Genomic DNA, 18899 nt, shown 5'->3' with positions numbered 1-18899 from the left:
GTTACCAGGTATAGGATAATTTGATGAGGTAGTGTCTATTGTCACTATTAATAGTTGTTGGTAGTGTCCAGGGAATTTATTCTTGCAGACCTCTTTGACGTATTTTCTCCACATTGACTGTTTCTATAGATCAGAAATCACAAATGTCTAGGGCCTTTCTATTCTCATGGGAGAACAATGCAGTCCTCCTGCAGAGGATATTCTGGCATTTCTACCCTGTTTCTAATATTACACAGGAATAAAGTAACATTTGTAGGCATAGTGTGGTGGGAAAAATTACCTCGAGACCAGGTGAGAACATGTTCAGCCTTAGCTGTGTATATGATTATTTGCAAATTCACAAGTTTTGATCAGGAATTAAAAGTAGAGCTCCAGACTTATGTGTGCATCTGAGGTTATATGCTTTCCTGTGCACTCAGAGACGGGCTTTGCAAGAGATGGAATACAGGACTCTGGTGTGATCACTGTTTCACTAAATCAGATTCCTCTGTTGAATATATGAACTTCTGAGAGGATCTGTCATAGACATTCCTGCCTTCAGATCTTCTGGAAAATGGTGTTTGAAGCACAGCAACAAGACTAGAGTATTACTGTGATATGCAGTGCTGCTAATGCAGGAGCCAGAATGTTGAATTGCAGCAAAAGCTCAGATCTGGGATGCTCTGTCTCTCTGTAACAGATGAAGAATGCCACAAGACAGAGTGGTCACATCTCCTTCTTGCTCACATCTTGAAAAAGTTTCCTTGTAGTATTTCATCTTTTGATGAGGGGAAAAGTGGATGCAACTCTCTATAATGTACTTGACTAATAGAAATGCATTTTGGCCAGGGTTGTGTTCCAAAAAATGGCACTTGTTGATAGAGCTCTGTCAATGTAAGTGAAGTAGGATGTGGAACAGAAGAGGGAAAAGATGAAAGAAAATTTTGCTAAGGATAATCCTGCCAATTTGTTGCTTTATCCTGTATATATGCTGTCAGTCTGGTTTGGCCTGTTGTCAAGTATAGTGTCTTCAAAATTCAACTTTGGTGGGAAAGAGAAAACATTTAAACAGGACGTCAAATAGGTTGAATCTGTGATTTAGAAAAAGATGCCATTTGTAGTCCAACTGAGCATTTTTCCTTTCTCCATTTGTGGTGGAAGAATTTATAATAGTTCTTGAAATTAACCAAACTCCAGTGTTGTAGTTAACCATGGGAACAGTTATTCAGTTTATGTGATTAATCCTCTTCATAGAGAGATTGTTTTGATACCAAAATGGAGTAGCCAGTATTCTACTCTAACTTATTTTGTTTCCTTGAGTTTTGCAAAAACATAATTCCATTTTCTTGCTTTCTTCCAAATACCTAAACCTTCTGTAGATGTAGGTTAAGATTCTTAAATTCTGCTCATGAACTAAAGAAATGGTTGCAGACAATACTGTGCACTATATGTGTGTGTGTATGTGATGAGAAACATGAGGTATTATTTCAAGTGCTGGTTTTGTCCTCAAATACAATGAGATACTTTTTAAAATAACATACAGAGCAAATATCATTCCTTTGGTTATATTTGTCCTTTTTAATTGGAAGTTATAAAATGCATTGATAGAAATAATATGGATTATCAAATTTATGGATGCTTTGCAGTGCTTTGTAATGCAAGCACAAATTGCTCTTTACATAGGAATTGCTTATATGTTTCCCTGAATTATGTGATTTGTAGGTCTTTTAAATAGCATTTGAAGGTTCTGGCCACTTGGTTTTCTGTATCATAGTTCCTAATCTTTTCTTATTTTGGAAAGAAGCTAGGTAGTAGCCAAGTTTTCCTGCAGGCTAACTTACAAACTGATGATTTTTGAATGATAAAAATTTGTCAGGGATAACTAGGTTGATTATTTTAGCCATACTTGAATTTTCTTTACCTAGATCCTTAAGCAGTGTGGCCAAAGAATTATTTTAATAAAAACGTTGGCAGCTTGTTAATGTGTGTTTTGGTTATTTGGTCTAATTAGCTTGTAGTTAAATTTACTCTTAACATATTGAGGGCAGTTTTTGTTTATTATACGAGAAATTATATAAAGGTTGCTGATACATTGACTGCGACACTGGGTAAATGTTTTTATTTTGAGTTAAGAAAGGTATACATTTAAAACATTTATGGGATGATCTAAATGCCCTGTGCCTATAACATCAAATTAGACGAGTCAAAAGGAAATATTTTTAGGTACTCAGTGTTCTAATTCAGTGCAGACAGGAGAATGAGTAAGTTGAGGGTGGCATTGTTGGAAGTCTAAGGCACAGGGAGTGACTGGGAGTTGCCTGGACAGTAAAATGCCAGCGGCAGAACAAGTCAGGGATGTTGAAGTGGTCCAAAGACTGACCAAGAGTTAGTTTGAGACAGAAGAACAAAATGGGCCAAGAATAAATTTTTTTGAGAAAGGAGATGGATATGTGCAACACCAACAGCTGTCAAAGAAACGTTGGAGGCAGAACTTGTGACACAGGTAGAGGAGGAGGAAAGTAAAAGTGTTTTTAGAATGATGGCAGAGACAGTGATCAGAGGAGGGTTGTGGAGGGTAGGCACAATACTGCTGTAATGCTGTGTTGAGCAGGGAATATGGAAAGGTGTTTCATGAAATAGGTGACACTAGGGGAAAGTAGAATTGGTCATGTTCATTAATGTTAGCAGTTAAAATTCTGTCCCCACGTGAAGAGAGACTGCTTGTCCTTTCAAAATCAGGTTCTCTTTAGATTCCAGCGTGTTCCACTGACTGACTTGCACTGTCTCTGTGGGTTTTTATAGAGTTATATGAATGCAAAATACTGGAGAAGTCAGTGCTGGGCCAGAGAGAAGCTGCAAGAAAAAATACCTGTAAGAAAAAAATAGCTGTTGCAGTGTCCAGATAAAATGGAGCTTTTTTCCACTTCTTTTTTCCTTTGGAAACTTTCCCTTATGCTGTACAAAATGCAGTGGGATAGTTGTGTCCTCAACAATAAAATATCCATGGATTCTGGTAATCAGTCATGTTTATAGTTTTGAATTGTATTGTGAGTTCTGATGCCTAGTCTCTGATGTTGAAGAAGTTGCAGATGTCTTTAAAAGAAAACATCCTGCTTAAAATATGCCCTTTTTATGATCATCAGCAGTCACCTTAGTATAGCTGTGTAATGAAACGGACTTTTCTGTTCTCTTTGTGGTTTTGTTTCCATTTAGCAGAGACTTTGCCTAATCCACTTTTAATAAAAAGAAAAACTACGAAAGAAAATACTTTTCCTTAGTATTTGTCTAGGAAAATCTCTTCTTGGCACTGATTACCTCTCAGCCTACTCCCTATTCATATGATCTGTTCAGATGTCTGTGGATGGTAGTTAGAGAGTGGATTTTAACCTCAGTTCATAAACAATTGCTCTTCCTTGCAGGTCTTGTTGAAAAATGGTAAGTGTCTAGATTTTTGATGCTCAGAGCCCCTTCCCATAACAATATACTGCAGGAAAAGCAGCATTTTATTGCTGCTCTTGCAATTTTTGTCTGCCCTTGCAGGGGGTCAGTGAGTTTCCTCATGCTGGTAGTAACTTCCCCCCTTTTCCCCTGCTTAGTTCTTTTTTTCTGAAGCCTGTGGAAGGAACATGGAAGATGGTTTGCATGCTCGAGGGCCTGTATAAAGGATTTAATCTTAATATTTATCTAGATACAAATACTTAGAGCTATACTAATCACATGTACAGAAGGAAGCCCCTCACACAGTACACCTGATGATCAGGAGAGTTGTCCACTTGGCAGTAGCTAAATAATCTATGTGAAATTACCAAATCCTACAGAAATGTGTCAACTCTGCAGGGTGGAGCAAGTTTAGATTTAAATATGGAAGGAATTCAGATTACTTCTCTCACTTTTGAACAGACTGTAGTGCCTCTGAGATGAAATATCAGCTGAGACGTCCATCAGCTGATGGTTTGTTACTCCCTAAGCAGGGACATTTTTTGTCATTGCTCTATGTATCTGCTTACTCTGGGAACAGACTGAGCAGATCCTGCCTGCCACTGCAGGGAAGAGCAGAAGAAAGACAGGCAGGGTACAGGTTTGGAACTGCTAAATTTTGAGGAAGTTTATAACTGGAGATTCATCCAATCTGCTGATTCCATTCTGCTCCTCTTCCTTTCCGCTTTATTTTCAGGTGGTGAAAGACCATTTTACTTCATATACATGACAGAACATCAGTTGATCACAAATAGGATTAAAAAAACCAGCTCCTCAAACCTAGATGCCGTGACATAGATGATGTGTGCATATATCAGTGTGGGGGACTGAGGATGTTTGTGTCGGGTGTTGGAGAGAACCAAGTGGTTGTGTAAGATGTCTCCTGTACTAGAAGCAGGCTGAAATTGTTGCTGTCCCACAAATGAAGCAATCCTTAAGGAGGAAAAAATAAAACTAAATCCACTTAATTCTTGAAGGCTCTTTTGCATCTGTCAGCATCCTGGAGAGACTGCTGTTTGCCAGGACCCTTCTTTGGTCAGCCAGAATTTAGTCTCCCTTCTCACAGCAGCTGGCCATTCAAACTGTACAGTGATGTTTGTTTGTAAATAAAAGTATGTCGTTACTGTGTCTTAACAACAGAGGCTGACATTTGCTTTGGGAACCAGTGTGGTTTTCTGGTTTAGTTGGATATTTTGATGTAAGCCAAAGGAAAGAGTTTACTTAAAGCTAAGCAGATGAGAAAACATTTACATGAAAGCCTGGAAAGACTTCTTAGTGATGAAGTTGAAAGCAGGAATATTTCCACTGCATTGTAATAAGACAGGGGCATTCTTTCCTTTTGTACATATTTGTGTGAAAAAAGAGCGTTGGAAAGCATGTGGAGCACAAGATGAATGCAGAAGGATTTGCTTTCTGGTGTGCTGAGGCTAAGCAAATATTCAGACAGTCTTATTTTGCTGACGGCCTTGCCATTGAGACATCCAGTTTTAAAAAGACTTTCTGTAAAATAGATGAGCCACAGTGTCCAGTCTTTCACAATTGCACAGGAAAAAAAGAAGTCATCCAGAAGTATTCCAAAAGAGAAGTATTTTATATGTACAGAAAAAGAAGATCTGTTGCCAAAGACTCTTGTATCACAGTCTCTGCAAGCTAGTAGTTCTGGGAGTGAGTAGCTCCACTATGTTTTTTATATGTAAGTAGTATTCCCCTTCAAAGATGACGACAGAAAGATAAGTTGTGCTGGCCTTGCAAAGTACAAATGGAAGTTTGCTGAGTTGGAAGGTCAGTGCATGGCCAGCTTCTGGAGTCCATGGGAGGGTCACCACTCTCTCTGATGTTGAGTTGCAGGCTCTGGTGAAGTTGGCAGCATTGACACCAACAATCTCTCTCTGTGTGCACTTAATACTGCTCTCCCTTTCCCTGCTCTGGAGCTTTGACCCTTCCATCCTGTCAGCTTTCCCATTACTGCTTGCATGTGGCTTACCTCAGTATAAAGCAACGTGGACAGGAGATTAAAGCATTTCTCCTGCAGCATGCTTAGAAATACAGCCTTGGTTTGAGGAGCTGAGCCAGTGGGTGGGTGTGTTGCTGACAGGCAGCTGAGGAGGGGAGCAGGCAGGGATTGGAGAGGGTGCAGTGCTCCGATACTGAAGCTGTTTCTCTTCTTGAACAGAGGTGTTTGACCTTGAACCTTTTTCTTTCAGCTGCCTGGGATTATTTCTGTTGTTAAACTGCTGTCTGTGGACTCAGGCTATGTAATAACTGAGACGAAGGCCTAATCCCTCTCCAAGGCAACCAGACAGTTCAGAAATTAAGGAATTCTGGCAGTTGGATACGTGTCGTGTGACACGGGCGTTAATGCTGGTTTATGCTGTGATGCCAGTGTGTAAAAGCCGTGTGTTTGGAGGGGGTTTAGAAATGTAGCAAATAAAAGATACAAGTTTGCATTGCTATGAGACGGAAGTCAGCTGTGTCATGTAGAGGATAATGCTGTGAGATGGCTTTGCCCTGATACTGGAGTTCCTCTGGCTGCATCAGGTCCCTTCAGAAAAGAAACCGTAGTGAAAATGTGAATGACAGAGCTAGCGGTTGGGCAGTATGTCTGAAAATTTTTTACAAATACTGCATTTCTTTGAAGCGTGTCCAGAATTACTCAGAAATGATTCTGTCTTATGTGCTAGACAGTGTACAACCATGTCAACTTTCTGTGTAAATGTCAAACAAATTAAGGTGGCTTTAGAGGAATCTGAATATGAAAGGGCAGGATATTTAACTGTAAATAGAAGGCTTAGGGAAATGTCTTCATGGACAACAAAATGAATCTATATTTGTGCTGTGGCTTCATGTCAGATTCAGGAATTTAGTAGGGCTATTTGGACAGGCTTTTAGCAGTGCTCAGTGTTTAATTATAAATAGCAAAGTTACATGACAATGAATTGTCATCTTGCAGATACTGGAGAAATGTAAGTTTGTTTAATCTTGTATTTGCCTTTAGAGCATTTTTACCTTTAAAAAAACAAAAAACTTCCTACATCCCTTAGCACTAGTGGCACTGTTCTCTGTTCTTTTGTGATTTTCACCTACTTACATTTAAATTTTGTGAAGTATAGCATGTTCATTTTCTTATGGTACAAGCTATGCAGACACTGAACTGGGCAAAATGATTTCAATATTATAAAATGGTTTATTCCTGATGATGATGGAGAAGGTTGAACTCAAGGCACATGAGTATTTCAGTCTATGTGGGTGTGAAATAGGACCATTGATGACTTTTTTCTTTATTTTGTGTCTATGTTGCCAGCTCTGCTGAAGCCTGAAACCCTCTGGTGTCACAGATGGCAATGTCCTCTTTGTTCACTCCAGGAGGTGGCCAGCACTAAAGAAGGTTCTCAGGCTGTGCTGGGCCATGTGGACAAGGGTGCACCAGTGTAAATGGCTGAAATGTCTCAGTTCCTGGGCTGATACATACAGTGCAGCTCCTTTGTTTTTCTTACCTATGTTAACTGTTCAAAATAAATAAGAATAGGAAAAGTATCCTGGATTTTTTAATAAGTAAACTCTTCAGACTGATACAGAACAGGTCTGTTTATCTTGAAGGGGCATCTTCTTTATAGCAATTTTTTCTGACTAAAACTATGAAGGAATGAGATTTTCAATGTTATCAGAATGGCCTCTGTTATAATTTCTCCTGATTTCAGTTGCAGCTGAGTAGTCTGACAGACAGACTATGTTCAGTCCAGTCTCTGACTTTAGAGCTAACTATCCACATTTTTTCCCACATATATTTAATGGTTTATTTCTGTTAATCACTTTCTGCAATGGCAGAAATGGTAGGTTTGTACAATTTGCAATATTATATTACTAGCTTGGTTGAAAGAAATACTTACCAAACAAATGTAGTTGGTAAAGATTGCAGGCAGTCTGCAAGGTACTGTAGCATGTTTTAAGTTGTTTGAAACTTTCAACTCATGTGTTGAACAATCACAGTTTCAGGAAACTTTGTGTCCTTGTGTCTTTTGATTTAAATATGAATACATGTAATATCTAACAAAGCTTTTTATAATTTGGAATCAGTTTAAAATGAAGGAGAACTGTGATTTTCATTTCATGCCTGAATTTACCTTATGATACCTTTTGCACACCTGATATTTGTCAGCTTCACGGTCTGGAGCAGATGGCAACATCATCTATTTGTTCACTTTACTGAGTGCCACTCTCATTGCAGGAATGCAAGTGCTTGACTTTTGGGAAGAGATGAAAAGAGTAATTTCAGATTCTGAATTGGTGTGTGGTATTCCCTACTCATCTGCAGTACCAGGACTGATACAGTATCTCCAGAGCATCACCAAACTTGTAATATCAGTGCTGTCAGTGGCTGCAGGTCCTGACATCCAGAGCTGTAGTTCAGCTGCTGCAAAAGAAATGGCCAAGCCCTCACTGTCAGTAGCTCATCTCCTGCACTGTGAGTTCCATGAAGTGCGTCTGCTGGCATTGGAAGCAATACTGCTGTGCCTGAAACAAAGAAATTCCAAGCAGATTGCAGAAGGAAGAGGAGGTGTATTATGTTTACCCACTGATTTGGAAGACACTCTTCTCACAATGGCTCTGAAGGAAACAAATCCCCAGTGTTTTTGCAAGGTAAGAGGGTGTTTTTTATTGACATTTTGTATGTTTTCAGTAAATTATGTTTTTAATTTTTTGATCATATTTGCAATTTTCGAAAATATATTTCAAATGTGCATTATGTTTTTTAAATAGTAGGTGAGTAGTTGGGGTTTTTTTGCACTGAACAGGAGCTGTGCAATAATTTTTTAACAGATGTTCTTGTGTAAAAGCAAGAACTTCCTCTTTCCTTTCTTGGAACTGTCCAGAGAGAATCCTTTTTTTCTTGGAGTGGAGCTTAAGTCAGTGTTTTATTGACCTCAAATGTGCACATTCCTCTTGAGACTGTCTGTAAATTCTTTGTTTGTGAATTGTGTCTGCAGGTGCTGGAAATTCTTTATAATATGGATCTCAGAAATTTGCTTCCAAAGACTGAATGCTCTATAAAAATGAATCCAAATGAGCTCTTAACCTGGAGTTTAAACCTTGCAGATAACTCCAGCAGGTATGGTCTGTCATGCATGTTGAAATACTTACATCTTAAACACTTTCAACATTGAACATTAATATATTATTTTGGGACTGCACTTTCATTTAAAAATCTGTGTTTCAGAAAAGAGAGTGTTGTTTATTTGAATAAAGTGGGTTCATGAGAATTTTTCAGAGAAATAAGACCTTTATCTGAATTATTCAAAAGGCCCACAAGTCATACTAGCACCCTGTAAATGTCCAGTTGTACAGTTCCTGAAACAGGAAGTTACTTTGGCTGTCCAGTGATAGCTGGTGGACATGGTTCTTCCTGAATGCTAATTGGAAAACACCCACTTTACTGTAGAATTAACAATTAGTATTAATGATCCAGCCCTACACTCATTCGCTGTGAATCTGCCATCCCTCCTATCCTGGTTTATGGGCAGATGGTTTGTAGAAGGAATGACAGATCTCATTTAACTTGTTGGATTGGCAGAAATGGTTAATCCTAATCCTTAGGGTTTGCACTCCTTATAGAGACTGTAAAGTCAGCAGAAAGCATTGAAAATCTGGAGCCAGATTGTAGGTCCTACTGAATTAGAAGCTGTGCCCATGCATTCATAATGGCATGCACAAACAGGCTTACAGTGTCCAGACTTAAGGGTATGACATCCTGTTTCTGATAGTGTTTTAAGCCATGCAAACATTGCATTCCAGTGTTACAAACATTGAATATAAAGGATATAGAGTGTAGAACTGCATTTTATAGCTGTGCATATTTGCTGCTGATTTGCACTAAATTATTCAAGTTCAAATGATGATGATGGGAGTGGTCATTTCTGGGATGAAGTAAGGTACTGGTGGTAAAATAACACTGACTGGGGCTGTTAGAGGGAAGTGGCTGGAATAACAGGCCTTGCTGCTCGGGTGTTGCCATTCCCCATGGTGGGAATAGGCTTCAGAAGCCACAGTGCCCAGAGCCATATCCTTAGATCTTGCTTAGCAGCTGTAGAAGAGATATTCCTGCACTAAATACTAGCTTCAAGAGATGCATTTGTTCACAATTTAAAATAATGTCTGGTTTATTTGACTCCGGTTCCATTTTCAAATATGTTGTTCTATGAGAAGTATGTAAATAGAAAGTAAACAGGAGAGAAGTGAAAGTAAGGGCATGTTTTATTTGCATGTCAGCTGAGAACTTAGCTAACATCTAGATCTCTAATGTAAAAGCTTCAAGTGCTCAGTTTGAAGAATATCCATTGATGATCATCAGAAATAATTAAGAGCTGGCTGGTTTTCTTCTAGAGATGAAATGATGACAGAAATAGCTAGCTTTTTGATATGTCCTTTGCCTTTTTTTCTCAGCCCTGAAGGTCAAACCATAGCTCTCAAATTTGCCTCCAAATTGATTATCCACCTTTTGCAGAACCATCAGCAGGTAAGGGAAATGGAGCTGGTTAACAGTTTTGTAATCCTGGAGTTTTTAGTGATTGCAGTAGTGTGTCTTCTTTTAAATCCAAGCCCTAAGCTTGTGTTTTCTTGTGTCCATTCATAATTTTTGGCATTCATCATTATATCTTCCTCTCTGAATACACTGCCATGTTCTGAAATGACACAGCCATGAATATCATCTCAGTACATCCCTCTCAAAGTAATTTCAAGTTAAATACATGCATAAATATTTTGATGGAGTAATTTCAGCCTCTGAGCTCATCCAAAATGGTCACTATAATGTAGAAAAGGAAATGCCTGTGGTGTTTAATCCTTGTTTGGAATCCAGCCCATTTACTGAAGTGCAGCTTTGTTGTGGTTTCTTGATTTTTGGAGAGCCCACAGGAGAGCATGTCGGGTGGGAAGGCACGAAGCTGAAGCAGTGGTTGGGTGCAGTTCCCAGCCAGCTCAGATTTCTTTTGATTTTAAATTGTCAGTCTGTGATGTCACATATGTATGTGGAGAGCAGTGCAAAAGCAGCTTTAGCGCTAGACATTTTAAAAAATATTTTCAAATCCACTTAGTATATATTTTAAAACAAACAAAACTCTCATGATCCGTTTTAAAAGGAAGATGATTTTCTTTACAAAGCTATTATTTTTCATAGAATGAGCAGCAGAATGGTTTCTTACTATATGCTAATAACCATGTCTCATTATAAAAAAATATAAAATCAGATTTGCACACAAGAGTTGAGGAGCATGAATTATGATAATAAATCTTTTTAGTTAAAGGAAAGGCATAGTGTGGCTACTTAAAGTTAACATAACAAAATAGAATTAATGAAAAATGCTGTAAAAATCTTAAATAAAAATGCTGCAACAACTTTCTCTAATAAGCATATAAATCATGGGAGATCTAAGAGATACCTACAGAGAGAGTTTTTGGCTTTGGGAAAGACCAGGTACATCAGATTTCCATCTAAAGTCTTTCTTTGAGCTTGCATTCAGTATTTACATCTGTGGAAGGGATTTTCTCTAAGGTAGAAAGTTAAGTTTTTAAGATGAGGTAAAAGTTAAGTTCTGTCTTTCTAAATACAGTCCATGTGTCTGCTTGAAATTTCAGTCATTGTAACATCTTGGGAGATTCTTATTTTTTGTTCTCACCTGCTCCAGAATCTGTAGGATGCGCTCTGGCTGTGTCCCTTTGTGCAGTGCAGGTACATGGCCCTGTACCAGGCAAAATGAGGCAGAGTATGACTGAGGTTTCATTAATCCCTCAGTTAATGAGATGGGTTGAGAAGTGCTGAATAGCACATCCCAGAGAGTCATAAGCAGTGTCACAGGGTCTAGTTGGAGCCCTGTCACTAGTGGTGTCCCAAGGGTCAATACTGGGCCCAGTATTGTTTAACTTCTTCATCAGTGACTTGGTGAAGGGGCAGGTGCCTCCTCAGCAAGTTCACTGACAGCACAAAGCTGGGAGCAGTGGATAGTACCCCAGAAGGCTCTGCAGAAGGACCTGGACAAGCTGGAGGGATGGGCAGAGAGGAACACGCTGAAATTCAGCAAAGGACCAGTGTATTTGTCCTTGGCTTGCATGTGTGGAAGGACTGAGGACACAAAAATATGCTTTGACTTCTGTGGTAATTGGTGACTCTGCTGTGAAGGGATAGAGTCAAAGACTTGCCTGTGAATGGTGCTCTAACTTAAAGAAAATTTCCCAACTTTTAAATGTTCATGTGGGTTTCACCACTTTGAAAAAACTGGGCATTTACTAATGAGTAGTATCCCTTAGGCAGGCCATAGTTTAATGTGATGGTAAGAGTTACAGCATGCTTCTCACATGTTCTGTGCCTTCAGATTTCAGAAGAAGTCTTGAAAAAATGGGTTCAGCAGATAGTGTATTTTTGTGGAGATGAGCAAGAGACAGAGATGCTGTTAGCAGCTGCTGAAGTTCTTAAAAGTATAACATCATTCCTTCTGAGCAGTGAGAAGCTCGTTCTTGGTAAGTAGCTCAAAAGTAATTTTCTGGATCTTTTTTGATGAAATCCATTAATACATGATTTCAAATGTATGTGTATGCACAGTCAAAACATAATTACATGAAACAGGGGTTTTTTGAAAATTTTAATAGGATTTCACTACTAAACATATAGATTTATTTAAATTCTGGTAGAAAAAGCACAGGTGCCCAGCCTCTGGCAATAACTCAACAGAGGGGCACATGAGATGTTGTTATGTCTCCAGGTCACTATACACTGGTGTACGGAATTACTTGTTTGCAATTGTTCTGTGACTTGAATCTTTCTGTAGTACTCTGTTGAGCTGGACATAGTTTAGTTTAGTTTAACACTGGGAGTGCCACAAAGCTGTGCTGGCTCGATGTTGTAATGGAGGTCTTTGGTCTAGAAATGAGAGACACGATCTACTATAAGAATGATTAATAATTGGATCACATTATATCTCCAGGTATAAGGATTTTTGTGTGAAGTTAACATTAGACCATCTCTTTAGAAAACAAAGAAAGAAGGAGAACAGAAAAAACCTACATGGCCTTATTCATGAGTACATTAGTGACTGGGAGGCAAAGCTCAGTGAAACTGTTTGTTCTGGAGTATAGATGGTGATTTCTTTTAGCTTCCCTCCCCTGCGCCTTCGGTGAATAGAAAATTTTGTGACTAAAGGGCCAGGAGATATGCAAGAATAGGTAGTACTAGATGATAAAGAAATTCTTTTGCATCCTGAATAGGACAGACAGTTTTAGATACTTTTAACTCCATGATACGTCATTCCAGTGTAGTTATGTAAATGTTTTTAGTTTAAGTAGCTTCAGCCTATCCATGTGGCCTGGATGCAAATATCTCTTATACAAAAAGAACAATATATTTCTTAATCTGTAGATAGTGGTTTTGGGAAAAATTAGGTATTATTTTGAGATGTACCTTTTAAGAGGTATTGGTAACATTCACCAGAGCTAAATCTATATGAGGTAGACATTGGGCTATTAAGTGTTTATATTATCAGCTCTGGAAATCTTAACCTTCACTATGTAGATTAAGCTCTTCATAATACAGACATCATTACCATTTTATGTCAAACGAAGACAGTAGAAGTATTGGAGTGAAAACCTCCCAAATGCTGTGCTACTCATCTGTTGTTATTTGGATGTGGTCCATAGATGATGGACAACAGTTTCCTCTTTGATCTTGTCAAAACAGTTGCTGATTTCCATGCTTTCTAGTCAGACAGATGTGAAGGTCTGAAATAAAGCATAGAGCAGTTTGTATCCTATGTAAAATCCTAACAAAACAAATGAAAACAGACAAGTAAACAAAAATAAATGCTCCCCAAACAGCCCAGAAAACAGAGCCCAAAGCCTCAGTGGGCAAACCAACTTCTCTCTTTGCTCTGAAAATTGGTCCAGGGGAAGAAAGATGTGGAGCTGACCCTTCATAGTACCTAGAATTGTCCATCTGGGGATCTTCACAACTGTGAAACTTTCAGTACTGCAGTGAGGAGTTTGGCAAAGCAAGGTCGTGGGCTGGATTAGTTGCAGTGATATTAACCCAGGATAATTCCCTTGAAGGGTTTGTGTGCATGTAAACAGCTGTGACTTCTGTGCCTTCCTCTGCATCAGCTTGTTTGACCACATATAGTAAAAAGTAGGAGTTAAAAGGAAACTGTGGTTGTATGAAATGGAGTTGTAGTCAGTCCCAACAGCTTCCATTACTATGTTCCTAAGAGAAAGAGAATGAATGCCAGTCTGTGTGTTCTGGGTGACCCCATCATCTCTTCATCAAGCTGCTTGAGGGCTCAGAAGAGGTCTTTATGCAAATTCCCTTTGTAAACTTCCACTGCTTCTGGAGATACAATAGAAACTTGTTTAGGTGGGAAATCTGAATATTGAATCTCTAACGGAATAATTATTCTGCCCTAGCTTTACCAGTATAATGTTATTGAATGTGTCATGCTAGGAAAAAAAGCAACTTCTTTCTGAAGTAGTTATACTTCATGCTATTCCCCCATAGGGAAGTTACAGGTAATACAGGAATGCTTCTTCTGCCTGTGTAGTAAAGCCTAGAGCAATTTACTTTGGCCAAGCAGTGAAATACAGCTATGTATTTGTCTGGCTAGCCTTGTAATACAAATCTTTGACAAACCTGCTGAAAGCATGGCAGAAAAAAAACAGCAAAGAAACGCAACTCTGGTGTTGTCTGTGGTCACCAGAAAGTAATATCTCACAGCTGGCTCCATCTTAAAGTGAGCTTCCAGTGAATTCCTTTAATAAGGATGTTCAACAAGACCTGAAAAGTGAGCTGAAAAATACCCCAGCAAACCTAGGAGTGCAGACTTGAGCTAGTCATGCATGGTGTGGCAGCAGTAAGTGGCACGAGGGTCTGCAAGGGAAGCATGGCTTGGGAGGTGTGGATTGCCACTGGGGTGGTGTGTGCTGTCTGCCTGCTTGGGCATTAGCAGATCAGCACCTCCCTCTTGGCACTTCTCTCTGGTTAGTTTTATCTGTGTAATCACCCCATGGATTGAACTTGTTTCCAACAGAGAGTGGGTGAAAGGCTGGCAGGGCCTGCTGGTGAGTGCTGGGGACAGGTGGATGTGGGAAAAGGAGGTGACAGGTAGATCCCTGGAAGGTGTGACCATCAGTTGCTGTTTCCAGCAGGGAATGGCACTTTTGTTCAGCACTACTGGCAGTATCTGAGGAAAGCTTTGTTTGGCAGGCTCTGCTCCTGGCAGATGCAGCAGCAAATCCATGATCAGTGTGTTGATCATTGATCAATCTCCAGCCGCAGAATTTTTGAAGTTGCCGAACAGGAATTCTGCACTTCTAGAAATTGTAGAAAATAGAGAGTGCTCACGACTAAAGTTGAACCCAGATAGAGAGGCCCATTCTCTTATCTGTTGCCCACTGTTTAAACCAAGCTGAGTCTGCTACCTAGATAAAGTTCACAGATGCTGAAAATACTTTGGTTGTATTGCTAGTCTTTTTCTCAGTGATTTGCCAATGCCTTTTGATGTCTTGTGTTTAGGTATGGAAACACAGCTTTCTAACTTCTTTGAATGCATATAAGAAATAGAACTCTGATTTTTCTCCACAAATAAATATAGGACTGTCTGATACCCTTGGTCTGTGGAAATGTGTGATTCTACTGCTGCAGAATGAAGACTTGGTAGTAAGGGATGCTGCTGCTGAAGTGATACAAGTGGCACAGTCGGGAAAAAAGAGCAATGAAGGAGGTATGTTAACATTACTTTTAGATATTATTGAATGTTTTGGAGGCAAAAGTATTTCTTTTCTCATCACAAATTTCTTGCTAACTTCCATCTCCTAGAATTATGTACCATAAAAGATAACACCAAATTTGATGCCCACCATGCTTTATTATTTTGCTTTTACTGTTCTTGGTTTAATTTGCATATGATTACATGGAAATGTAAAAAAGGCAACAGCAGGACTCGGCTTTATGGTTTGTGCTGTGGTGAGTCAATATACATATAATTTCAGTTTGAAAGTTCTTTAATACTAGCTATGGTCTAATAATGCAGTGCAAGACACTCCTTGAATCCCATGTTGTAATAAGAGCCTAATCACAGATAGGAATCTGGTAAGCAGTATTCAACTCATTGATTCATTATTAGACCTTGAAATCCATTTAGATCCAGATCAACAAAGACAATTCACAGCATACCCACAATGTGCATTTAAGGATGTGGGCCTTTTGTCTGCTTGCCCTAATTTACTCAACCCTGTTAATTTTAAAATACCCACAAAACTTGAGTAGGCTTAACTAATTAGCGTGCTTCACTTTGAGAGTCTTTGCTGACACATTCTTCCATGTGTTAGGAATAAATCAGAGTTTACTACCAAGCTCATCCCTCTCTGGTGGTCCCTGGTCTGTGCTACTCAGTAATGCTTGTACCAGCTTGTATGTAGTCAGTTCAAATTAGTCAGCCCTCTCCATGTGAACTTCTGCTAGGTTGGAGATAAAGCAGCTCTGTGGTTTAAAAAAAATAAGAAAAGGCAGTAAAATTATGTTTGCCACTGTTGTAGATAGAAGTAGCCAGGAATCTGCTCATGTGGCAAGTATGGTTTTGAGCTGGCACTGTTCACTGTTCGTAGCACGGAGCTATGAGGTAGAAGAAGGTAAAAGGAGGGATATGGCATGGACAGCTTTCATCTTCCTGTTAAATCCCACAGCTCTGACAGTTTCTCTAGTCCCAGCTACAGCTTTCTTGAGTATCAAGGGGCTCTGTGTGCATGTGCCTCCGGTCTCCAGTGCTGGCCTTCAGGGCATCCTCAAGGGTCTCAAGATGGTACTTTCTTTGGGAATAATACAGTGCTGGGTTCTCTCTCTGACTCCTGTGTCTCCTCCCTTCTTCCCTGTTGTATCCTGGTGCCAAGGGATATTTTCCTGTAACTGGATGAGAGCTCTGTCCTTGTCTCCTAATTAATACTTACGTCACCTCATTGCTTGCTCTTATAGCTTACCACTTTGTAGAGCTGAAGGGACCATAATTGAGAAGATAACATAATAATTGTTTTTATTTGCTATGTTCCTAATTAGGATAGGGACCCCACTCCCCAAACTTCTGTTAACCCCTTAGTTACACTTAGCTGTGCCTTCCAATTTGTTCATTTAAACTTCTTGAAACGAAATGAATGTCTGTCTTCTGTGACTAGAAAAGAACGCTGCATTTGAAAAGAGATAATTCAGTTTCCTTTCATGTTCATTTTTCATCATTGGTGTTCCTGCCTGTGATCTTTTTTCCCCACTAAACTCTTCACTTTTTGTGATTTGCTTTCTAGCTTTTGGGGGAACAATTTTTCCCTTGTGGTTTTTATTTATAACCAGATTAAAATAAGCTCATCTCTGTATGTTGTTTGTTTGCTTTCATTTAGCCCCTTTCTTTTCATGTTCATGTGAGAGTATGCAATATGTTTGTGTCTGTGGTTTAGACATTTCACGGATCACCAGACCTCTCTGTCGTGGGAATTTTTAAATTGCATTCAAATATCTGCTTATTTTTTTGAAGATTTCATACCATGACAGTCTGATTTTTCATCACAGCACTGACTTCAAGATAACTGAACCCATAGACTGAAATTCATAGAAGCTGTGAAACAGCTCTCTTTAAAATTCTTACTTTATAACAAATTACTGGGTATGGTAAATGAACTGACCTTCCATTTCCATTATATGATGATAAATTAGTATTGTGGCCCAGTAGTTTTGTCATGAGATCAGAAAGATGACGTGAGATCAGAAATAGGAATGGATGTTTAGAAACCTGTTTTCATACATTCTATAATTGTTTCACTTTTATGTCATTACCATTACCACTAGCTAAAAGGAGAGAGTTAAGAGACAATTATAATTTCAGCTTCATTTGTGCATCAAAAGTGTTGTGTCCTAGTAGCCATTATATTTCCAGAAATACTGCACTGTAGGAATAGGTTGTGGTGTGTTTAATCTTTTACTGCTGCTAATTTGCCATACAGAGAGGAGGAATGCTGTTCACAAATTACAAACTCTAGACTTGCCAGAAATTTTGGTGCTAACATCTTCATATCTACTCCTTACAAAATCTTCTTTTCTCACTGTGTACACAGCATGTAAGGGAGGAGTAGCCTATAGCTGCCTGCAGAAGAACTGCATTTATTGTCAGCTTAGGGAATCAATGTCATAAGTGCTTCATTTATATTGGGATACAGAAGAATTGGTGATTATAGCCTGGCAACTACCCCTGCTCATCCTGTGTGATGCAAGCTGGCATCTTGTTTTCATGTGGAAGAGTAGAGTAAGAAAAGTTATGTACTTGTGTGTTACAGTCAGACCAAGGCTGAATTAGCATCCTGTTCAGCAGAGTAAGGTGAAGTTGGACTGTTGTTAACAGTAGCAAAGTTATTTGCATAGGCTGTTCGTAGAGTTTTTGTAGCATGGTTCTCCTTTACATGCGTGTTGCTGAATAACAGCAGAAACATGTAACAGTATGATAGTGTGAAATAATAGGTATTTTCATGTCATTTATAGATGGTGAAACTGGAAGCAAATGATCCTGTCTATTATAGTGTGCTTTCACTTCCAGTGAAAGCTCCTATCTTGTGTAATTCTTTGAAGTGCTACATGAGCTCCTGGAGGAGAATATGAACTTGGTTTCTTGTGGTTCCCTCGTGGCTTTTGGTGAGGGCAAAACCCCCAATCTCCTCAGGTAACTAATCCATGCAGCTTCAGATCACTCAGATCACAGAAGCAGTAAGCTTGTGGAGTCAGAAATGTGTGGTAACACATGTGATACAAGAACCCTGTGAAAATTTGGGCTGCATTTTCGTTTGGAAGGAGAAAAGACCAAATGCTGATACACCACAGGCTCCTATCCTCACTCTACCCCACTATTTACCCCCAAGCAAAACCCTACAAGCCCTACTGTTTTCTTATAGAAGGCAAGGACTTCTACTGTTACCAGTGAAGTTCACTTTTAAAATTTATTTTATTCATTCAGAGAGGCTTGTTTTATGTTTTTAGTATGTGCAAAAGCTCATATTTAGTAGGGGAAGTTACTGAGGTTGGATGATGGCAGTTATCTTCTGAGCAGAGCAGGTCAAACAGAATCACTTCTCACCAGAAAAGAGAAAAGCTGCTGTTTTCCTTGCTAAAAATACCAACTTAGCAGGTAGTTAAGGTTTCCCTAATAAGTGGAACAATATAATCCCCATCTGTAACTCAGGGTATTGTGTGTACACTTTGTTGTTGTTTCCTCATGCATTGAGGTGTAAACCTCTGGCAGATTGTTTTATTCCTTTTAGTATGAGGGAGGGTACAGGAAGTATTGTATTCAGTGTAAAGGTAGAATAGTTGCTTTGAAATCTAATTAAATTAGTGACCCATGGCTGTGTAAAGTCTAGACCTATTCACAGCAGCATTTTTT

At 39.1% G+C, this 18899-nt stretch overlaps 1 protein-coding gene across 4 annotated transcripts in view; it reads left to right on the top strand.

Annotated features, from left to right (window-relative positions):
- Window positions 1-18899, top strand: part of THADA (THADA armadillo repeat containing) — a 216324-nt gene that overhangs the window by 173346 nt on the left and 24079 nt on the right. For all 4 annotated transcript variants that reach the window (XM_064414399.1, XM_064414401.1, XM_064414398.1 and 1 more), the window contains 5 exons: window positions 7682-8094; window positions 8442-8563; window positions 9895-9967; window positions 11820-11964; window positions 15081-15209. In XM_064414399.1, coding sequence (XP_064270469.1) covers window positions 7682-8094; window positions 8442-8563; window positions 9895-9967; window positions 11820-11964; window positions 15081-15209 — 882 coding nt within the window. The remainder of the gene's footprint in view (window positions 1-7681; window positions 8095-8441; window positions 8564-9894; window positions 9968-11819; window positions 11965-15080; window positions 15210-18899) is intronic.

This window comes from Passer domesticus, chromosome 3 (genome assembly GCF_036417665.1).
Source record: "Passer domesticus isolate bPasDom1 chromosome 3, bPasDom1.hap1, whole genome shotgun sequence".
In the NCBI taxonomy this organism is placed as follows: domain Eukaryota; kingdom Metazoa; phylum Chordata; class Aves; order Passeriformes; family Passeridae; genus Passer; species Passer domesticus.
This window is presented reverse-complemented; position numbering and strand designations above follow the sequence as displayed.